Below are 24193 nucleotides of genomic sequence, written 5' to 3'. Positions count from 1 at the left end.
TGGTCTTTGACAAAAGTTCAGAAATCCACCCTTAAGGTTTGCCAGCGCGCCATGGAGCGTAGTATTCTCGGCGTGAAGTTGACCGATCGCATCAAAAACACTGTACTACGCTCCAAAACTCAAATAGCTGACGTAGCTGAAACAGCCGCCAAGCTGAAGTGGGACTGGGCGGGACACGTTTGCCGTATGCCGGATGATTTGTGGGCTAAAATAACAACCAATTGGGCCCCACATCAAACCCGGGGTCGCGGCAAACCTCGACGGCGTTGGCGAGATGACCTTGACGCCTTTGACAGGAACTGGTGGGAGACGGGTCAAGATCAGGACACGTGGAAAGGGGGGAGGGAGGCCTTTGCCCAGCAGTGGGACACTCTAGGCTCATATAAATAAATAAATTTATTGTTATACGCTAACAATACGATGCGAAGATTACAAGAAACCGTTAAATTTGGGTGGCGAACGACTGTGTAGTGTGGATATCCTTAGGTTAGGCCTTTGCCTGCAACTGTACATTTTTGCTGACATGATGAAGTTTAGTTAATCGTCTCCTGCCAATTAACGCATGAGTCTCGGCAATAAATAAAAGTTTGCTACACTTTTCAGGCTAAGGACGGTCGCGCGCGAACGTCACGACTCGTGGCGATTTGGGTCACCGCTGTGTCGAAGGATTCAATTAAATTACACACTACCTTACAGAGCTCCGAATGTCCGAGCAACAGGTAAATAATACTAAGCTTACCGCCTCTAACTGTCAAATTTCTTTTTGCAATTGCTGAAACTGCCGTCGTTGAATATTTGAAACAAAAAAAAAACAAGTTTTAAGCATTCGCACGATATTACGCAATGTTTGCTAAATGTGTTTGAAACATGAAACTAAGTTGAGCGTGATTAGAGAAAGTGTATGCTAATTAATAGTGCAAAGTATTGATCAATTGTTTCAACGTGATTCTAAATATAAAATTCCGTTGGGAAGACAAAGTTCGCGCGCAATACGGGCGCAGGCAGGTAGTGTGGGCGCGCGGTCGAGGCGCGGCGGGCGGGCGGCGGCGGCATATCGATTCCGCAGCGGCTTCAGTCGGCGTCCGTCGAGCGCCGCGCTGCGCCGAGCCGCCGGCGAGCGGGCGTCGCCCCTCCCTCGGCCCGCACCCTGCCCCCTCCGCCCTCGTCCACCGAATCTCTCGTCGCCCGTCGCCGGCAAACTCGAACGACCTCTTTCCGCTAACTAACGTCGCACCGCGCCCGCCAGCCGCCGCGGAACTACGCTCGATCGCTAAGCGACTGACTTTTCCAACTATAAAAATAACTTGATTTCGCATCGTAAAAAGATAAACATTGACTCGATAGTATCCTAGCAACGTCGGGACGATGTTTGAGAGTGCGTTGTTATGGCGTAGGATCTAAGATCTACGTGGTCGGTAGTTCTGTGGTAGTGCGAGTGATGTGGTGTGCGCGGCGGCGAGCATGGTCGGCGCGGGGTGCGCGCGCGCCGGGCGGCGCGTAGGATGGACTGCTGTAACTACGAGTACCGCGCGGGCGGGGGTTACGCCCCGCCCGGCTGGGAGGGCTACGCGCCGTACGCGCCGCTGTACGCGCCGTACGCGCACGGCTACTACGCGCACGCGCATCATGACCCCTACGCACGCTACTACCGCTACGACTACCCGCACCACGCACACCATAATGATCATGTCTCCCCGATGGGTTGGTAACTTAGCTAAGATAACAATTTGCAACATTCCCTTGATTATATTTCCTGCGGGTAATAATATTTCGAGTGTCTGAAAGATAATGACGAATTTTCGAAATCACTATTAGGTACAGAGAACCAGACCTAGGTATTATTTAAGTAATTATACATAAATCACGCTTAAAATATGAAAATATTTCACTAAGTACCTGATATCATGAAGGTGATAGTTATAGATAATATTCAGTGGTCGTACAGTATACACTCATTTTTACATCACGAAAATTTGGTATAACGACATTAAACCCCTCTATTTGCAAAATAATGCAGCTCATTGGTGACATCGCAACTTTTCACTTAAGGTTGCAGTATCATTAGTTGTCATTATAATAAAACCGAATCTAGTAGGATTAATAAAAATACACAGAAATTGTTATTTAAACATTACACTTAGTTTCACTATTTTTAAATATATTAATAATTTAACAATAACTTTATGGAGACGGGACACTGGGTTTCTATTCAATATACATTTCAGCTTATCTAAATAAATTCTCTCTATTAATTTCACCATAAGTCCACCATTGTAACCCCGGTTCATACTCTAAGCAAGGCAGTCCCGCAGGTAACCGAAGTGTAGGTATTTCATGAATTATGTATTATAAGGTGATTAATTAATGAACTAACTATGATTATGGGCAAGCGTGCTTTTGATCTATGTACGAAGAATTCTTGCAACAAATCCATTATTACAATGGCTGTAAAGAAAAGAGTAATGTGTAGAACGCATACGACTATCCTTGAAATGTATCCTTGTCACAAGTCGAGGCTAATCTAGATAACGTTCTCGCGTTGCTACGAGGTACTTTACTAAGACGACCTTCAGACGAGGAACTAACTAGAGAGCTAGACGCAAATTAAACTTTAATGACAGCTAGGGACACGAGACCCCCGTCTGTGTAAGTACTTAGTGTGACATTTGAAAACCATATGGTTTAAGAGCGTTTACACATTGTCCGATCCGATGACCTTTGCAGAAAAACCTCTCCTTGCTTTGTTCTCCTCGGTGCTGAGGGTCGTGACCTCCTACGTGGGGCACACGATTCCGGATGGCAGATTTCCAGGCTTTTCGATTCCTTGCGACTTCTAAGGCATCATGCACCTTGATGGATAGCGATTTGCTAAGCTGGTCTGGCCATCGTGTTGGACTGCGGCCTATGACCTGAAAAAGCCTATGGTCACAGGTCACCGAACCAGTGACCATAGGCTTTTTCAGGTTGTCTCCAGTCTTTCTGGCTAAGTGTCCGAAGATTTCAAGTACTCTCCGGAGACATGTGGTTGAAGAAAAATAACTGATGGCATGGCCCTATGGCATCAAGTCCTTTAATTTTTGCATTAACGATTTCTTCTGAACAAGAAACAATAATTGAATGTATAAAAAAATATAAAGGCACTTTTTTATTTTTTGCTTCTTTGTAGTTATATTCGACATAAAGTGACGATGTTTTCATGCAAGATGGCGTAAGATACAGGTAGGGCGCCAGTAACCAAATCTTTTTTGGTATAAAAAGTAAATATTATTATCATCATATTCATTAATGTTGCATTTTTAATTTAATGATTTTCTAGAAAAAAATACTTATTGTACAAAGCGCCACTGATCGCGCTACGGTAATAACAATTGACAACTAACAGTGAGGGATTTAATGCGATCAACTGAATAGGGTGTTCTATGGAGATTTTGTTGACACCTTATTTTAGAAAATTAGGAATAGGTATCTCCTAAACAAAGCTATTTTCGCCTATAAGAAAATTCCTTTTTTGTATGACTTAAGGTACATTGTACAAGTAGACAAGAAAAACAAACTAAGGCTTTCGTTATATAACTTTAAGCAGGCGAATCTATGGTTATTTGGGCTCACTCTATACCTATAATTTCACTCGCGGAAATAGTGAAAATGTCTACTGCACACATAGCTGTCTGATTGAAAGGAAACCTTACAATTGAATTCACTACCTACTCTGCTACATGTTCTTTCGTTTTATTGACCTTCCGCCGCTTACAATACAAAAATATGGCAACTATTTTAACTCTGACCCAATATAAACCAAAACTTTTCTAGCTAAGTGACTCTTTAAATAGAACGCGTTATATTATTCATACACGTATAAAACTTCTCCACTTGTTGCTATTACTAACAAATCACAATGTCGCTGTCATTCGGTATGCCCATAAACACATCCCGAGAGTGAGACTGTTAGTACGCGCTCAATTTGTTTACTAATACGAGACATAGGCATCCGAGCGCGTGCTAACGTCGACGGCATTCTGTACGAAGAATGAAGTTTGAATTTAATGTTTACGTTTCGGCGGATTTGCTCGGCGACCACGTCACGTGTCGATGTCGGAGGGCGAGTTAGCGGGGGGGGGGACGCGCTACAGGTGGTCGATGCCCCCCCCTTTCACCCCTCTATCCCTCTCGACGCGATTGATCGCCTGCACAGCCACTCTACGTATTGACCGGGCGGCTACCACCCGTGTCGCGATTCGCTGCGAACTTCGTATACATGCTACGTGAAATATACCGCCTTAATGTTTGCGGTGCTGGAAAACAATGCTCCACTCCACTTAATTATCGACCTAGCTTCGGTCAATTTACTACTCCCACTACTCGACTAGTTTCGATACGGGCGAATCAAGTATATCGGTCACTTCTTACACTAATTAAACTTATATGACATAGTTGGAATATGCAAATCATACATAGTGAAATGTTATCTATGTCAAAAGAAGATGACAGAAATTAATACTAAGTAAAAAATAAAAATCCGTGTCGAACTTAGGTACACTGATTTTGAATAGGTATCGATCGATGATGATGGATCTTAGGTGTTTTGGCACATTGAACGATTGGGAGTTGTATCAATACAAAATGAGTATAGACATCTAAATATCTAATAGATTTTCGTAAATAAATACTAAGATTGATCGGTTCATTATTATTTACAAAATATTAAGGACACCCGAGAGCATACTTACAGCATGTATTTTTGATACGACCACATATTCTAAGGGTAATTAGTATAGGCCCTAATAAATTAACTTCCATACGTTTTACTAAAGACGTACGACCTTTATTTTTCCTTATAAAATATTTTAGCACGCAAAGTATCGCTGCTTTGTTTTTATCTCTTGCAAGTGATACAACTACGCACGCATACGTACTAGGTCTAGTACGCATTACACTTAAGCCATAGCCATAGTGTCAAAACACGAAAACCTACGCCTCGTTGCAATTTGTGGTTGTATTAAACATAAAAAAACACAAAACATAAAAGATAACAGATACAGAGAGTAAAAATCAGTAAGAAAAAGCATTGGATTGGATTCAAATTGTATCTTGCTCGTAGGCGCCTGTTAGATGGCAGTTTACTTCCCATCCCCTTAAAAAAACTCGGGTCAGCGATTAATAAATATGTATATGAAGGTTTTCACGTAATTTAACGTGGCAGATAACAATTTGTATTATAATTTCGCGCCAAGGAAGACATCAAAAAGGTGTTAGGATTACGGATTTTTCGTCCCCTGTTTTTTATGTGTAATTAAATGCTTTCCTCGTGTTTTCGTAAAGAATGTGTTAGGGCTGGATATTCCTGCAGCTGTGTTGATATATAAACTATCTTAAGTTTAAAAAAAAATTGCATGCCCCAAAAGGGTAAAACTGTTGATACTCATCCAAAAATGTACCTAGTTATACTTCCTGTACCTACACAGTTTACACATTAAATATTTCTGATTTCTAATCCTATTTTCTATCATATAACTATCATAAAGTTTTAAACACCATTAAATTACATAGATGAATGCAAAAAATACTTGTTTCAACACTCATTTCCATGATAAGAAAAAATAAACAGACAGCTGCGGGCGTGCATGCTATACTATGAGACTGCGGTATCTTATGTTTTTTTACTATTCTATGCTTCTCCTAATTCCAGATATCAGTATCATACTTTTGAGTTGAACAATATAAAGCACACTTAGTTTAAATATTATATTTTGAGCATTTTAAGTAACTTTTAACGGCCTTATAGCGAATATTGAACGCGTGATTCTTATTTCTACCTTATTTCTTTCTGTCATAAATTAATTCCCCGATGTTATTGCAGACTACGGCGCTTACGCGACGAAAGAAGCGCGCGTGCGACGCGCGCTGGCGCGGCGAGATGCGCGCGCGCTACCGGCGCAACACCTGCCTCTCACGCCTACGGTAAGTTTCACTAGTGTTTGAAATTTGGGACATATGTTTTACCTTGTCTTATTGTTCCTGAAACCACATTATGACCATTTGTTTTACACTTTTGATACAAAACAAAACTACGTCTGGAGTGTTTTTGGCGCCAGTATAAGTGACAACCAGAAATCATTAATACCTTCTTTGTAAATTATATTCAACATTTTTTTGCTCACTGCGGTTAAAAGGTCAAATATGTAGTTATGTAAATAGATCTAATAATTAATTACCTTCATACAAAAACTTTAGCAACAAAGGAATAAGCCAGACGTAACTAACTGCAGACGTTACCACCCTCAAGTACAAAATATTAAATGAAGGTACGAGTTAAATCGTCACACGTGGCAATATGTAGGTCAGTGTCGGCTGCCCTCTTTATTAGTTCTCCATTTATTATCAATCATACGTGCCTCTTTACACCAATCCCCAATTTGTATTCAAGCCAGGCGCGGCGGCGGTAAAAGTCCCGGACATTCTGTCTGTCTCAATCCAAATCAAATTCTAGTTCCATCTTTGAATGGATTCGTGCGTCCGTACGCTTTAGATCATGGTTATATTTAAAAGAGTGGGACGCAATTAGACTGAAATTTAATGGTTATTGTATTGCTATCGTATTTCGCGTGTTTGAATAGGGTTTCTGGTGAATTGAATTGCATCTGAATTGATAACTGAATGCACGAGTAGGCCCCTATGTTGACACAGTATGGGTAAATTACGTTTTTTACGTAGCTACTTCTAAAAGTAGCTGTCTATGTATTTACGATTTTCGTTATAATTGAAATGCTACACACACAGTATAATTTTGCAATTTTCATTATGAAAGATTATAAAGAAAGAAAATTTAATCCATTGAGGCAGTTTTAGATATTAAAACTATGATTCACACATTCTACTTACGGATATTTTAGTCTAAGTAAGATAAGAATCGTATTTCCAATTTTAAATATTATACTTTTAACTATTTTTGGATTTTGGAGATCAGCCCTTTGAATATGAACAAGTTTAAAAAAAAAATGACGTATTTAAGTAGCTAATAATAAATGAAAAAGTTGAATGACAACCAAAATTTCACCGAAATGAACGTGTAAAGCGCCACATATTTTTTACCCAAAACGGTTTAACCAATAACGCACCACAGACATCCCAAAAGGCATAAAAGCCAACGATTTAATTTCGCGGTATCGAATTGGGAAGTCAATGGGCGCGGTAATGGAGCGGCGTTCATTGACTCCTGCCTCTTCATGAATGATCGCTCGGGACTAAAACATATTCAATTCATTTTATATACAAATTACTTGTTTGGAGTTTACGTGGATGTCACTCGACGCGCTTTGTTCATGCAAATGATTTAGAAGTTTAGGCTTTAGGGAGAGTAGGTATTTAGAGTTAGACCATGATAAATCTGGCTATTTTGATAGCCCTGACCTGTGTATACGTCATACGTCATAATTTCATAAAAGTTTGACATTTAAAATAACCCTTGCACAATCTGGGGGCCATCCAAATAGCTGCACACTTATCTTGGTGTAACTGTAGGTATTACATTTTGTTCACGTCAAACAGTGCAATGTTTGGTCAAGCCAGGCAGGGGTTGAAAATATAGGTATGTAATCTGTCTGTACCATTATTATATCTGGTTAAAAATAGGTTTCAACAGACAAAATTTTCAAATTATTAGATACTAATTTGAAATATAAAAATATGCATAATATGTAGTATCATTATTAGGTATTTTTAAAGTATAAATATAATGTGTTTTGTTTGTGTTTTTTCCCACCGTTCAACCAATTCAAATCTTATACAACCGGTAACAAATACAGTTGAAGTGTAAAGAGTGCCAACATGCTTGCATAACTACTAAAAAATAACTATACAATATTAGCTTTATAATTACACTTTAATGTATATATTTACATAAGAGTTCCGTAAAACCACCCACTATAGTCCAAAATTATTTATTTACTTTAATATCTTCGTTAGTAAGGGTAACTATTACTTGAAGTTGTGAACCATAATACCGGACAACATGGTTGGGTAGTTTTACTTTACGGTTCGATTATGTTTATCTAAATAGTTCGTCTTTTGTAAAAAACCTAAACCGTCCTAAACATTTCACGGCACAAAAAACCGTACGAACTAGTGGCGGGAGATTTGCCGGCTAACTATCGAGCGAGAGGCGGGCCCACGTGACTTATCGATCAGCGCCCACGACACGACACGCGGAAAAATCAACCGCTGACAGCTTTCCCCCCAGCCCCTCGCTCCACCCCCACCCCTCTACCTCCCCATCCCCTCATTAGCGCCTTTGTGCCGCTCACTTGTCTAGAAACATGATGCCGTAATGATACCACTTTTCACTCAATTATTTGGTCCCACTCATTATTGGGTGACGAGATGGCGGATAAGTTTTATTGTTATTTTAATGTTGTCAACATTAACGTGTATTGGGACAAATAAATATTTTTTTTCTAAATACTGTATATTTGTACCTATATGAAAATTTGTGTTTGAATTTGGATGTTTACTTTTACTTGAAGTAAAATAGTATAGTAAGAGAATGAAATGTTTGCAAAAGGTTACACGTAACGTAACTGCATTTGACGATTTCTACGTGGACGAAGTCGCGTTGAAAAGCTAATGTTGCGACACTCGCGACAAAACTACTAAAGTTAACATATTGCCGCGCTTTTATCGATCTTCTTCTTCTTGTCCTATGCCTTATCCCATCATCTGGGGTCGGCTCTCCTTGTCTGCATTTTCCACTGTTCCCGGTTTTGGGCTACGGTGTTGTCTATTCCTATCTCTTTTAGGTCCTTCTGGACCGTCGTCAACCAGGTGGCGGGCCGTCTTCCGGCGCCTCGCGCTGTCGTGGGTATGCTCAGGGCAGCTCGTACCATATGGTCTTCAGGGCGGCGGAGTACATGTCCATACCATACCGCGCTTTTATCGATATCGTCTGTTCAGTTATCATAACACAATAGACGATAAAGGTACATCATCATCAAGTATTGCCAGAGTTCTTAATCACAGAAGAGAATAGAATAGAATCCGTATACTAAATTCACACAAAAAGGTTTAACAAATATTACGCTAGATGTCGCTGAGCCGGCTACGTCGATTCGTACATCTCGCTAACGAAATTGTTATCGGGTTTGAATATACATTTATACTGGTCCCATTATAAAAGTTGTACAAAGTCACTACGCAGACTATGGCTGGTGATTAAAATTGCACCCTGTGTGTACGAATATTTCTTAGACTTGACACAATGATGTGCCGTCGGAAAGTTTCCAAAATAGCAGAATCTCTCATTTCTAAAAAAGTTTCTGAAATAAAGGAAATGATCTGTGAAATATAACTTTTAAACTTGTAAACTTTTCATACCTCTCCTTCTCTTCTTCTTCTTTTTTTTTGGATACCGTAAAATCTCCCAACTACGAGTATAGTCCAATACTGCAACTATGGTCAACAAGGAAATTAAGTATTAATACCAATAGACTTATATTGACCGGGATATAGACCGTGATTACCTTTTGTATTATTTGTGAGCTCCCGATATTTCGACGCAGTTACATGTATCATGTACACGGGTGACTGAAATCGGGTTTCGGGTGCATCGAAATATCGGGAGCTCACAAATAATACAAAAGGTAATCACGGTCTATATCCCGGTCAATATAAGTCTAGTGAAACTAACCGTGAATCATTCAAAACTCTAATTAATACCAATGTTCCTTTCGGTTTACTCCGAGTTTTCCCTTCCATTTATAAACATACCTTGCCTTAGAACTACAAAAAACATAGTAAAAGACACATCTAAACGAAAAAAATACAGTAAATTTGGCCCATAGTTGGGAGCTTTGGACTATAGTTGGGAGGTTTTACGGTACCTATGCATTTTTAACTTTACACCTGTGCTACAATCAATAGCTTTTTGGTATTGGTCGAGCACAAAAACACGTGTTTATGATCTGATGTTAGCAGCCGTAAGTAAATAGTAGGGTTTTACGAGTGGAAAGTGAGGCTGGACTCTCGTTGTGGACGTGTAAGTGTCTCTAGTGCCTCGTAAACTGACATCAAGACGTGTTGATTCATTCAAACATACATTGTGACATCAAAATATATACTATACTAGCTTTTGCACGGGACTTCGTCTGCGTGGTTAGTAATTTTTTATCCAATCTGCTTTTTATCGATTCCCTATACAAACTTCCACCCCCTTTTCACCCATATAAAGGAAGATTTCTGGAATAATAACTATCTTATGTCCTTCCCTGGGACTCAAACTATCTCTATACCAAATTTCAACTAAATCGGTTCAGCCGTTTAAGCGTGAAGAGGTAACAGACAGATAGACTTTCGCATTTATAATATTAGCATGGATGTGTCTGTCGGGCGTGCATTTCGCTCGTATTTGTTCTTACACGTGTTAGCGCGAGCGAGATGCACGGGCGACTGACATCATTTAGATATCGTATTGATGTCGCAGTGTCAGTTTGAATTGGCCTCCGTGATATGACTCATTTTTAGTTTACAGGGTGGCCCAAAAATACGTTGATAAAACAATTAGCCCATATTAAATCACATTTACAATCGGGTCTATCGCGAATTTATTTTGTTATCTTCATTTACCGACGCACGATGTTTCGACACAGGTTTCACTGGTTGTGGTCGCGGCTAACTGACGTCCCAGCAAAATGTCAAAACAGAGATTTGTGTGACTACCCGACGAAAAGTGTCTAAAGTTTGGGGTAGACCGTAGACCCGATTGTAAATTTTATTTAGTGTTCAAAACGCGAAAATTTTAAATGTTATAAAACAATTTACTGCGACATATTGTTGATAATTTTAACAAGCGTTCGCGTTTGTGTATCATAGCTAAAGGAGAATATTTTGAAGATAAAAAAGTTTTTTGGGTTAATTGAATATAGTTTTAATTTTAAATGCCATTTTGTATAAAAAGTTTAAACAAGAAATAAATCCTTAAATAAATTCGATGATTACATAAAAAAATTAAAATTATTTATATGATGCTTTTTTTTAAATGTTTCTTAGGTACCTAATCGTAACCATTAAGTAATGGTTTAAGCACTAGTTTAAGTTACGAACTAGAGTCATTATATACATATCTTGTCTTCATTTAATAGACACACTTAAACTTATATAGAGCATGGAATTACTAACACGAAAACAGTCTGATTATTGTAAATACAAAATTTATTCAAAAATGTATTATATTATTATTGGTATTGAATGTTAAGTTGCAGAATAAGGGGCAGTTGCACCAACCACAATTAGCCAACGGACCAACGTCATCCAGCAGCGAACTATGAAACTTGCCGTACAATATTATTTTGCGAATGCTTTAACGGATGACAGATGGTTTGGTGCAACTCGCCCTAAACTATTTTCCCGCTAACAGACAGGACGTGTCTGCCTCTGCCCCATACGCCGATGGCGCACTGGCGGTGCCTCGTATCGATTAAGGCTCGAGTACGCGCGCCCTCACCCGACAGGGCTTTCCATTCATTTTCCTACGGAAGGAACACGCTGGAAATTATCTGGGCATCCGAAGTCTGTTCAGACAGGTAGAGAGATTTTAAAGTCATTTTAATCGATATCACTAATGGTCAAATATTTTGTTTTGTTGGGATATAGAAGAAATACTTTTTTTTTTTGTAAGCAAACTGCAGCTTTAAATTATCAACACCATCAGGCTATGGACGTTCCACTACTGTCTGAGTGCAGGCTTCCTTCCTTCGATTGGAACAGTTTTTGGGATTTCACACATACAATAATATTATGAAGTTTTAGGCAGGTTTCCTTGCGATGTCTTCACCAAAGAGTTCCGAAAAACCTTGACAGATTATCAATTCGGAAAGAGAACAGTCGTAGAATGTATTGGATCCCATACATTTCACGACTCTTCTAGTTCCGTACAGACTGCAACGGAGTTTATATCCATGACCTTCGTCTTGTCAGTCCAGTTTTTAAGTTTAACATAGTCTCTCAATACATATTATTAGATAGATTAAAATCTTTGAAATAAGTAAAATATACATAAGTTAACCGGTTAAACCTAAAGTTACCATGGTTACCATTACAATTTGACACTTGGTTAACGGTGTAACCGCTTAACCCCGGGTTAGTGCGATGATGCAAGTGGGCATAAGTATAGGTATATAACTGCATCCTTCATTTAATATATGAGTTATCTTAAATACCATTTTACCTAAATACTAGTTTTTCGTCACTTTTAACATTTTAAAAAGGGTTCGGGCCTGGTTTAGGCGATGTAAAAGTTCCCTCTTTTGTATGAAGACTGGGTGTTCACGACCCTCGTATTATAAGTAGTATCATGGAGTAACTTATACTAGAGCGGTACTGTCATAGTAAATTTTGTAACCCCAGTAAATTCACTGCCATCTGTCGACACACTTTAAAACTAAAAATCAATATTTTAAAAATACGATAAAATGTATTTAGATATGGATAAATGTTTTTTTTATTTGCATTAATTATTTTTATGATTTTGACCCATGTTCTTTCACTGATATGCGTTAAAATTGTTAAATAACAAACGAAACCGTCAACGCCATCTATACGACAGTAAGCCAAAGCTAGTAGCGCCCTCTGAACGAGAATCAAATTTTCTTGATTTTCGAGGCACGTTTTTTCCTTAGACTGTATCCATCTATTACGGAGTTATATCTATCTTTGGTAGTATTCTTAACATAGGGCCGTTGGTAGTAGATACCCCAACGCTTCTAACGAGTGGCTTATATTCACTAGATTTTAGCATTAAAAAAAATACTAATAGAAAAAAAAACTCCAAGTGGACGGAGTGGTATTAATCCACTATCCTTGTACTCTGTTGATTTAATTTAAAATAACATTCGCTAGAGTACAATGTTTCAAATTAATTTTTATGACGTCTGTACCTATATTGGAGTCCATCTAAGCTAACTTTGTGCCGATTTTAATAGAACATAGTGAGGAAGTCATTATAAACCTCATATTTTCATAGAAATTGGACACTGATGATGATATTTTCTCACTTTGTCTTTGCAAATGCCATGCAGTTTGCTTGGTCCGAATCTAACTAATTTTATCGATCCCGTTTAAATAATACACTTTTTTTTCATTATCGTGTAACCGCAATCTATCGTGGGGATATCTCGTTGTTTACTCTTAGTAAGTGATTTTAAGTAAACTTTTAACCTTGAAAGTCGCATATTTTAATGGCTGTTGTTATCCTGACAATCTATCCTTGTTATCAGAATCAAATGCATCAAAGAAATACAAAGCCATACACTTTTACTTTTACAGCGCGCTCGAACGGCCTCGAACTAAATGATGGAAACAGAGGGCCTACCGCGAGCCACGTTCGACGTGTTGCCTCTGTCGCACTTGTAAATTCGTACGTAGGCTCCGACTAAGCTATCTCACCGACTTCCATGTGACTCAGTGAGAAAAACACATTGACGTCTTTTTTCATAGAATAGATATTTGACGATTTGTTAAGGTTGACCTTGACAATCACTGACGCTGATTGGTGAGCGCAAAATGCACTAAGAGTCGAGTCATACGCCACATGAGACATGTGACATGACTCACTCATTGGTGCGCGTGAGATGCACAACTTTAAGAGGATAGGGGACCACCTCTGTTCCATATATATGCAAACGTAGTCCCAATTTTGTACCCTGGATTATGACATTAGGGAAAATATTACACAATTTAATGTATATTAGTACCATAGCTATGACTTTTTTCAATTATTTGATTATTATTAATCGCGACGCTATTGACTACTTACGGAATGCTAAATTTAAGTTATGATTTGCATGTTAATACTAAAACACAGTGTATTATGCCATACGATAAACAAAAAAATATTAATGTATTAATTCTTATGAATTAAGTAGAAGCGAAAAACTTATTCCATATTTTTTTTTAAAGCTAACTTATAATAATTAAAAAATTCTAACAAAACGGCATAGTTGTGGATAATTAAAATGAGTAAACAATATTTCCTTTAATGTTAATATCTAAAGAGGAAAATGGGGACTACGTTTGTATGGAAGCAGTCGTTCCCTTTCGTCTTAACTGTTATTCAGAGATTTCAGAGTCCGCCTCCTGGCTTTGGAGATGTACGAGTATCATGGTTATATAGTATGAGCCGGCGCTGCACCCGCCGTGGGTGCACGGCCGGCGTGACGGACATCGATCCGGCGGGTCGCGACCTTTCCCTCATCCCAGCACGCTCAGCATATTGACTCTACTCTAATACTGAACTGACGATATTATAGCGACTGAAACTATCGATAGTAGCTGGTCTAGGTACATTGTGTATGATGAGATGGAGTAGGTACGCGAAGAGAGGCCTCATCCTAGCGCACTAAACATAACTACTCTAATACTGAAACTGATTTTTTTCTATCGAACGCAATTCGCGAAATCAGGTTTGCAATCTATAAAGTTACTAGAGAATGGCCTCAAGACTGCCGTGGCTCAGTTGGCAGAAGAATTTAAAAACCATATTATGATCTAAAAATGCGCTACGGTGTTTCAAAAACTACTGGCTGAACCTGTTCAATTTTTTTTTCGAGCGGTAATGTATTGTGTACATAGTTATCACTTTTTTGACAGTTGCGACGTCGCGTTAGTAAGTGCGACGTTTTGGATAAAAATAAACTAACTAAATTGCGTTCATTGCGTGCTGAATTACTTTATAAGAAAAAATTAAAGTCGTGAATTTTTAGTAAAACATAAAAATATTGTCTTCGGTTACCGCGATAGTTACTCATGAAATAAAACTATGAAAACGGATTATATCGCGTATATTGAATTTATAATACATCCCGACGTTTCGAACCCTTTACAGCGTTCGTGGTCACCCGTTGACCCGTTGACAGGTAATGGGAAAAAGTTATAAAAACACGATAGGATAATCTAAAATTCTAAGTATAAAAACATAGTATGTATAAATTATTAGATTTTTATGTCAAAAGCTTTGCTCATTTAATAGAAATACGATTCCAGCAACTCATATTACTCGCGCCCTGGAGCGGCATTCGAGTTTTAATTTTTTGTTATTAATATATTATTACTCGCAGGGCATCTCACTCGCGCCAATATGCGAGCACGGACGACTGATGTCAAAATGAATTCAAAATTTACATCGATTTGTGAGGTCGAATCGTCCTCTCGGCCTCCCGTATCGGTGTACGTTCGATCGCGAATATTATTAGCGCAACTTCGTTAGTCCAATTTGTCGTAGCGCTACGCCGGGTGCTACGATGCTACGGCCTACGCGCTGTCGACAAAATCAATTGGATCGGTTACAAGCATGGCTGTTCAGCGATTAGCTACCGTATGACTTTAAATATAAAGTCGTTAAAGAGATTAAATGCATTTTATATGCTCGAGCGGACGTTTGTAATTTGACACATGGCTTTGTTGTTTTTTATCCTAGTCGCTCAAGTGAAACTGACCTCTAATGAGCCATGAAATTCTTTTGGACGTAATTTTGATACGTCAAATGGTAATGGAACGTATAAGGGTCATTATAAGATGTGAAATGTTTGTATAGCGTTGAACCTGCGAATTATTCGTATAAAAATATAATGAAAACGATTGATTAAAATACTAAAATATAATGTTTCTAATGAGAGTCAAACCTGTAATGTCTAGGTACTCTAACTGATAGGTAATCTGTGAAACAAGGCAGAAACATTTCTACACTCTTTTGAAACAAGCCCTCAAAGTATTTTTTACTTTGAGAACTTCATTTTCAGCGAACGACTTTCTTTAACGATTTGTTCTTGAACTTTGTTTCGCAAATCATTTTCCGAGCTTCCATACCTTTTGAGAAACTTTCCAAGCGGTCGTTCGGTTTAATTATTTTAACCTTTTCATTGCTAACATTACAATTTCTTTGAGCAAATGAGTCCGGAATATAACAACTAGGGAACAAATCAAATTATTTTGTGAAATATTTTTTGATTTGTGTTTATTAAGTAGTCACACAACTATATATAAATTATAAACTGGAATAGATAACATAAAGAAAAAGTGACCAAGTCCACCGGTGGCCGAGGCGGGAATCGAACCCGCGTCTTCAGCTTACGCGGCTAACGTCCTGACCACTAGACCACCCGGCCACGGCGTTACCCGTCCAAAATTCTCTAGTGTGTGCTGTCTTTGAAAGGCTAGGCGCCTTTGAACAACTCTAAGGGCGAGCAGTGTGTGCTCGCACCTCCTATACGAATCCTTTATTGGATTACGGTATAGCGAGAGAGATGGTGCAGCCATCCAACTAGGAAACAAATCAAATTATTTTACGAAATATTTCTACCCGTACTATAATTTTAGAAAGGTATCGAAATGGAACTTCTATGGTAGTAGTTCTTGTATTGTTTACCCTATCATGCTATCAAATCTGAATGACTACCTACTCGTATATATACAGTCGAAGGCAAAAATATCGATCCAGACAAATGGCTCAAAAATAAGTGAACACGACTTTATTGTCTAAGGTGTAAGAGCGTACACATATTTTTGAAACTGGGAATGTATATATATATATATTTATGCCCTTGACTGTACATGACAAAACGTTCAAATCTTTGTAAATAATTGAAAGTAAGAGGACTAATATTTTATTTATTGTATTTTTCAGCCTCCTTTAGAACACGGGCTGAACAATCGGGGCTCTTCCTACTGTGAACCGCAAATGTGGTCACATTATCAGGTAAATGCGATTATTAAATTATAATATAATAAATGTTCCGGGAGGAATGGAAAAATCTTCGAAAAATGCGCTACGTAATATTTGAACGACCCCCAAGGGGTTAATGAATATACTTATTAAATTGTGACGTTTTCAACCAAAAGGTCGCTTGTTGATAAGGTTGATTTCTAATTGAAGCTATATGGAAATAGCGCCTTACTGACAAGCGACAATAAGTACCCTTTTAGTTGAAAATGGCACAATTGTTTTGTTGGTGCATTTACAGATGGGAGCGATGAGTGGCGGCTGGAGTGGTAGCGGGCCGGGCGGGACGTGGGCAGCGCGAGGCACGTGCGCCCGCGACCTTCCACGCTACCCGCCTGACTGCCGGCCGCTCAAGGTACAGTTGCTATTTGCTATACTTATATGTCTGCGATCCATGGTGTATTCTTAGATGGGAATGAGTGGTCGGTGATGGATGGATCTACAGAGGAGCCATACGTACGCCCTCGATCTATCTACCCTCCTAACTGTCAGCTGTTCTGAGGTACTTATATATTTGCGGTCCATGATGTATTAGTAGGTTGACGGTGATCGGTGATGGATGAAAAACACCATCCAGAGAAGCCGCACGTACGTTCTCGACTTTCCGCGCTACTGGCCTGATTGCCGGCCGCTCAAAATAGAGTGATCATGCTGTCTATGGTCGATTGTATTTTGACACGGCAGATGAAAGCGGTGGGTTGTGCTTTGGAGGCATTCTAGTATGGAAAGGGTGTGGGGGGCGTTAGAAACTATCTGCAGATCAAGGTCAGTACAGTTATTACGTGCAAAACTTGTAATTTATTTATTTGTAATTAAAAGCGAAGCATGCCTTGCCTTTTTTGCCGCGTCCAAGGTGCAAAAACGCCGGGGTCTATTAAATCATGTCAGTCATGGAAGACATTGGCTTTAGTGTACGGTTATTTATCGACTGATTTATTCTATTTCAGGGACCCCAGCTGCATCTCCAAAATCAAATGTGCGCTTCCGAAGGGCGATCGACGCCTTACCCAGTGTATGAAGACTCTCCGTACAGCGGTCAGAATGGGCGCAAGCCGAGTCCTGCGCCGCGCTCCGGCCCGGCCGCGGAGCGCGCCCGCGAGCGCCTCTCCGCCGAGCCCAGGCGGTCACCTCCGCCTGAGCCTAGGCCGCCCGTAGTGCCTCTACCCGCTTTCCAGCAGGCCTTCGGCTCCACCGAAATCGGAAAGTTTGCGGAGGCATTCAGCCGCACGGAGGTCGCACTCGAGGACGCCTCGGAGAGCTTTGGCTACGAGTCCTTCCCCGAGTGGGACGCGCCCGAGCCGCAGTGGTCTTCCCAACCTTCCGCGCGAGAGGTCAAATGCGAAGACACCTTTTGAGCTGTCTTCGCTCTAGTGCTAATTATCGGCGTAAGCCGACTAGTTAATTAGACAATGTTTAGTTCCACCACCTTGTTGCCAAAATGATTAGCGATGGAGTTCGATATCTTAGAACTTTAGGATGTGATACCAAATTTACAAATGTGTACGAATAATGAATCGGCCGGTAAAATAGTGGTGTGTCGTTTAATTTATATGAAGTAGCATTATGTTATTGTTCCCTTTGACTAGTTTTAGACTCACCTCAATGAGATGAACAAAGTAACTTACTGACAAAGGGATATAGGAATTAAGGTACTGCAATGCATAGTAGAACAAATAAATCATGACTAAATGTGCCTTTATTCGGAGAGCCCGGCCCTAGCGCGCCCCTGCCCCCGCCCACTGCCCGCAGCGCGCCGGCGTGGATGACGTCATACAATAGCAATTATTGGGACCAACGTTTAGACAAATATACACCACCCAGTCGCATACACGACCGATGCACACATGCACTCTTCAGCAACGTTGTTCTTTACGCAGCAGGAACATTACAACAACAGTTAGGTTAGACAATGATCATCTCTGTATATCTACAATCCTACTAGCTTTTGCCCGCGACTTCGTCAGCGTGGAATTAGTGACAGCAGCTAAAGTGAGTGTAGCGCCTGGATAAAGTCTAATGGCAATCATTCAATTTTGAGCATATGCTTAGTTGCTTACGTCAACTAACAGGCAGCTCATTAATTATCTTAATTCCACCCCCGTTTCACCCTCTTTAGGGATGATTTCCGACATAAAAACTATCCTATGTCCTTCTCCGGGACTCAAACTATCTCTATGCCAGATTTCAACTAAATCGGTTCAGCGGTTTAAGCGTGAAGAGGTAACATACAGACAGACAGACAAACAGACAGATAGACAGTCAGACTTTCGCATTTATAATATTAGTATGGATTAGTATGGATAGAATTACTTACAGGAAATAAAAGACGACGAAACAATTATAAGACATTCAAGATGACAACATATTTTGATATGGCGTAGAAAATGATATTGAAACTGTGTCGTCAAAAAAAAAAACGTTTCAGATATTCGTTCTGGGCAAATCGAATGGAAGGGGGGCTAGGGAGATGCCGCGCGAGACTATAATAAACATTCGAAATTATTCAGGAAAAATATAAACAAGTCATGTATGTACGTAGGTATATTTAGGTAGTTAAATTTGATAAAATTTTTGAAGAGATTACACACTTATGAATAAAATGGCTTTTTAATTAAACGATTAGGGGTCCAACAACTTTCATGTAAAGTTTCTGTAATCATTGTGCTAATTTCGTTAAAATCATCTGTTTCGAGTCCAACGTTGACTTGGCACAAATTATTTGTGTTAGAGAAATGGATCTTCACTGTCAGACCGAATTTTTATTTGGAATGATTCCAATAATTAATTAGTTATTGAGTATGTTTAACTCTCTGTGATATATTAATTTTGTTATGTTACTTCTAAATTGTACGTGTTTACTGTTCAATTGTATTTGTAGATTTTGTAGCTCTTTTATTATTTGGTACGGATTTGTTAGTTCATTCGCACATTTAATTGAAATGTTAGTAAACTTTTGAAGAAAGTTTTGTAACCGTATTATGATTAAGTCGTTATTTCGTTACTTAAAACTTCTGAAGTTGTTGATTTCCAAGTAGGTATGTGCCACGTGTTGGATAGATTGATCTTGTTCTTTGTAAACTTTATAACCGCTACCGAATCGTGGTTTCTTCGCCTTTATTTTTCATCATTCCTAAGTTTAGTTATTTATTTATGAGTATTTCACAACGAATGAAAATTCGGCGTTTTGATAAACCACTAATATCAGAGGGTATTGCAAGAAAAAAGTGTAGGTTTGAATTGCAATGACAGAATCCCATACAAAAGGCAGTAGCAAGTAAAGAGTGGCGACGCGCGCCGCGCGCCGCCGGCAACCACCTTCTTCCTGTGGTCTTCGTGTAATAGTTAAACAAATCTTCGTGTACCAGTATTTTTGATCTCTTTCGACAAAAAACAGCAAAATTAATGGAGTGCCTTACCTATTTAAATATGATATGAAATTAGGATGGATGAATTTTATTCTAGCATAATTTGATGAAACACCATAATATAATAGCATAATAAAACTTCCTTGAAACCGAGTAGGTATTTCTTTAAATAGTAGATAATATATTGTAATGAATTTAATAAAAGTTATTTAATAATTATACATATAATTAATAACATAAATCTAAAATAATTATGGTGTGCACTATTATTTGAAAGAAAATATATTTACGAAATCAATTTGTTATTTTGTAGAAACGTAAGTAGTCTCTACTAATGTTTGGTTGCGTATTTAATGCTAATAGCCTATACCTTCCATTTATTTCCACTTTCTTAAGAACCGTCTTTATTAAATTATAAGCATTGATTATAGAAATGTCTAACTAAATTGCATGTGAGAAAACTGTAAGAACCTTCATTATTGCACTTTAGGAAATCTACGAGGCTTGTCTTTTATATTTTAATTTTCATAAAATTCACAATAGAACAAATAGGTAGCAAGACAAATTACTTTCTTTGCGTGAAACCAAGTGGCAGTTTGGCGCTAGATACTATGTCTCCAGTAGACAAATACTTATGACATGACCATTAAGGGACAATTTTTCTTTAAGCTTTCAGCTGCGTAAGGCGTAAAGTTGTACTTTCGATTTATTTAAGCCTTAACACTTTTAATCTCAAGTCTGTTTAGTGAATGCTTGATAAAATATTAATGCAAATCTGGTAGAAAAATGCTCCTGTTACTTTGAACTCTTTAAAATAAAGTTTATTAAATCTAAATGTAGCCTGTGCCACATGATGTGTATATACAATATACATTTCCCTAGATAGTCCTATTGTTATATGTTTATATTAGGAAAGTCATTTTTACTATAGCGAATGTAAAGAACTTATTGAAATTAGGTGTTCCACAAAAGAGCTTCCTGATTGATTACTCCATGATTTGTCTACCATCAGAGTTAGTTGTGTTGTTCCCAAATAGTATTGTAATATAATGTATCTTTATTATAAAAATACCATATTTGCCGGAGCTCATTAATGAGCATATATAAAAAAAACCGGCCAAGTGCGAGTCGGACTTGCGCCGCACTTCGGTTCCGAATCATTGCGCAAAAAAGGCAAAAAAATCACGTTTGTTGTATGGGAGGCCCGCTTTAATATTTATTTTATTATATTTTTAGTATTTGTTGTCATAGCGGCAACAGAAATACATCATCTGTGAAAATTTCAACTGTCTAGCTATCACGGTTCATGGGATACAGCCTGGTGACAGACGGACAGACGGACGGACGGTAGAGTCTTAGTAATAGGGTCCCGTTTTTACCCTTTGGGTACGGAACCCGAAAAAGTTGTTTACAATATCTTTATCACTTTTTTATATTTTCGTAATTACGAAGAACCTCAAAATGTATAATTTTAATGAAAAAATTGGCACCAAAAAGGTGTTTTATTAAAAGTTTTAAGAAAGTCTTAATTTTGTGCAAACTTAGTTCAAATATGCTCTAATGTGGTCATATCATTGATAAAAGGGTTTTTTTCGGAATAGCTTGTGGTTACCATTTTTGTAAATTTCCAAATAAATTCTTACTAAATACCTATATGAAATTAAATCCTACTTTGACCTGAAATCAGATATAAACAATATTATGATGATAGATAAATTTTGCTCAAACTTGAAACTACAGAACTAAATAAATTTAAAAATATAATCTTAAGGCTTATTCTAATTCTAATAACAGATGATGAATTTGATCTGGATTTCTTATGGCTAATGTCAGTATCGAAAGTGACATTTCTGGTTATTAAGATCAGAATAAGCCTCCTTATCACTTGTCTACGGTAAGGTTAAGGCAGGTGTCATGTTATTTGCCAATTTTAATGCGTACTAAATATGAGAACTAAGTAATTATTTGTTTGCATTGAGTCCACGATTGGTCAACACAATTTTGTCGTTTAGTCGTAGGCTAGTTCAGGTTTAGATTCAGGTTGGTCTTAACGGACCCACTGATTATCAGTCCGCCGGACGATAACAGCCTGTCAGTTAAAACAAAAATTTGACAGTTCCGAACAGCTGACAGGCCGATATCGTCCGGCGGACTGGTAATCAGTGGGCTCCTTTATCGAGCGTAGGTTTACAAAATATCAATGCCTATGCTAGGCAATTGAGCACACATTCAAAATTAACGTAATTCTAAATTTAGTGCTTTGAACTTAGAGCCTTCTTCAAATATAACGCTGAATTCAGACAAAATATGGAAAGAAAACACTATAAGAAGATCTATATTTATAGATCTTTTTTTTAGAGAATTTTCTCTGGAACACATGATTCAAATTGTCTTGTTTAGGCATAGAGGATAACGAAACGGAGACGCTTCGTCTGTAATTTTCTGTACAAAAAAGTTTGCCGATTTTTGCGGGGGAGGGGAACGTCAAATGTATACGTAACGTAAACATAGCCACGTCAGATAAACGTGTATTGTGTATGACCATTGGCCGACTATTTTCGACAGAGGGGGAACGCCTGTTAATATCTACTCCGTTTGGTTATATCCTCTATGTGTTTAGGTATATTAGGAAATCCTATTTATTGCTATAGGCATGATTTATAAATGAGTCGGTGCAATCAAAAGATCGGTGAAATGTAAAATTTCAACGATCACGTGAAACAATATGTAGTAGAGCGAAGGTAAAACTGCTCTTTACAATAAACTTGATTATTATTTAAATATTTGGCCAGTAAAAAACCTAAAATTGTTGTCACAGTGAAGTACTGAAAAAGATTTTTGTAAGCTAGTTATAATTATCACGTACCTTGTAAATACTTATTATATTTTAAATGTTTCACTCATATCATTCTAGAGAAACAGATTTATTAGAGAATTGTAAGGTTTTAAATTCATGACACTGATATGTTTGATTTATAAAAGTGGATTTACTATTTAATAAACATATTGTACCTACATGACACATTGCTTTTTTATTTCTGTAAACCATATTGTTTTGAATCGTGATTTAACATAGCATTTTACAGTACATATGGTGCACTAGTGCGAAAAAGAGCACTTTTCGTGCATATGCCGAATGTTTAAAGGGCCATATGTACTGCAAAACGTTGTACGATACACGTGCGGTAATTCGCAACTCGTGTCTATTTAAAACACTCCCTGCGGTCGTGTTTTAATTTATCGTCACTCGATTCGAATTTCCTCTTTTCCGCACTTGTATCGGAAATAACTATAGTAGTAGTAGTAATCACTTTATTGTACACAACACAGTTTTATACAAAATTTACAGAAATAGGGGTACAAAGGCATCTTTTCCAGCTAATCTTCAAGTAGATGAGGGAGAATTAAAAAAAAACTTATGGAATGCACAATAACTTTTTAAAGTTAATTTCAAAAGTTAACTAGAGTCAGACCAACATAAGTCTGCAACGATTTCGGTAGCACACGCTACCCCAATTCAGGTAATTAGTTTTGTCAGTTGTGAACGCCCGCATTCTATTCCCACATTTATACCTACTATTTTTCTTTAGACTCGCAGTAACCGCCACATGCTCCATAGTGGTCAACCTCGCTATCATAGTTCACTACGACGACGACTAAGCAAGAATATTCGGATTGTAGGCATATCCGGATCATACACAGAATTAGATTGTACCTAATTGGTGTTCTCGATACCTAGTTAAAAATCCACACTAGAAAAATAAAGTACAATAAGAACCATTATTGCCCGTTCCCATCTTAGGAACCTATTATTCTGAAAGATTATGTTACAGTACTACTCGTTCACTTACAGGTGGCCGTTAACATAATGATGTCACAATACCACAGAATAAGTAATAGTATTATCATACAGAACGGCCACGCACCGCCCCGCCCCGATTTGAATTACCTCGCCCCGCGACAGCAGATTGACGGCCGTTTGCCGGCCGCTCAGTAATATTTTTAAGTAACTTGCTCACACTATGACGCATTATGACGCGTATACAGACGTGCCGTTCACACATAG

At 38.4% G+C, this 24193-nt stretch overlaps 1 protein-coding gene and 1 non-coding gene across 2 annotated transcripts; one reads left to right on the top strand and one right to left on the bottom strand.

Annotated features, from left to right (window-relative positions):
- The first annotated feature begins 527 nt into the window (after positions 1 to 527).
- Positions 528 to 23147, top strand: LOC134742988 (uncharacterized). The gene is made up of 5 exons (XM_063676243.1): positions 528 to 1701; positions 5858 to 5958; positions 16667 to 16738; positions 17004 to 17117; positions 17710 to 23147. The coding sequence occupies exons 1-5, from the start codon at positions 1503 to 1505 to the stop codon at positions 18115 to 18117; spliced, it is 894 nt and encodes a 297-aa protein (XP_063532313.1). The 5' UTR covers positions 528 to 1502; the 3' UTR covers positions 18118 to 23147.
- Positions 16077 to 16148, bottom strand: Trnat-cgu (transfer RNA threonine (anticodon CGU)). The gene has a single exon. It is a non-coding gene; the product is annotated as a tRNA-Thr (tRNA).
- Positions 23148 to 24193: the final 1046 nt, after the last annotated feature.

Source organism: Cydia strobilella, chromosome 7 (assembly GCF_947568885.1).
Source record: "Cydia strobilella chromosome 7, ilCydStro3.1, whole genome shotgun sequence".
Classification (NCBI taxonomy): domain Eukaryota; kingdom Metazoa; phylum Arthropoda; class Insecta; order Lepidoptera; family Tortricidae; genus Cydia; species Cydia strobilella.
The sequence above is the reverse complement of the archived record's forward strand: the minus strand, read 5'-3'. Positions and strand labels throughout refer to the sequence as shown.

What these genes read in the sequence shown, in the direction of transcription:
- LOC134742988 (XM_063676243.1), top strand. Translation starts at nt 1,503, where the DNA reads ATGGACTGCTGTAACTACGAGTACCGCGCGGGCGGGGGTTACGCCCCG. An exon ending in ACCTGCCTCTCACGCCTACG is followed by an intron (nt 5,959 to 16,666) that starts GTAAGTTTCACT and finishes TGTATTTTTCAG; the next exon opens with CCTCCTTTAGAACACGGGCT. An exon ending in CTGACTGCCGGCCGCTCAAG is followed by an intron (nt 17,118 to 17,709) that starts GTACAGTTGCTA and finishes ATTCTATTTCAG; the next exon opens with GGACCCCAGCTGCATCTCCA.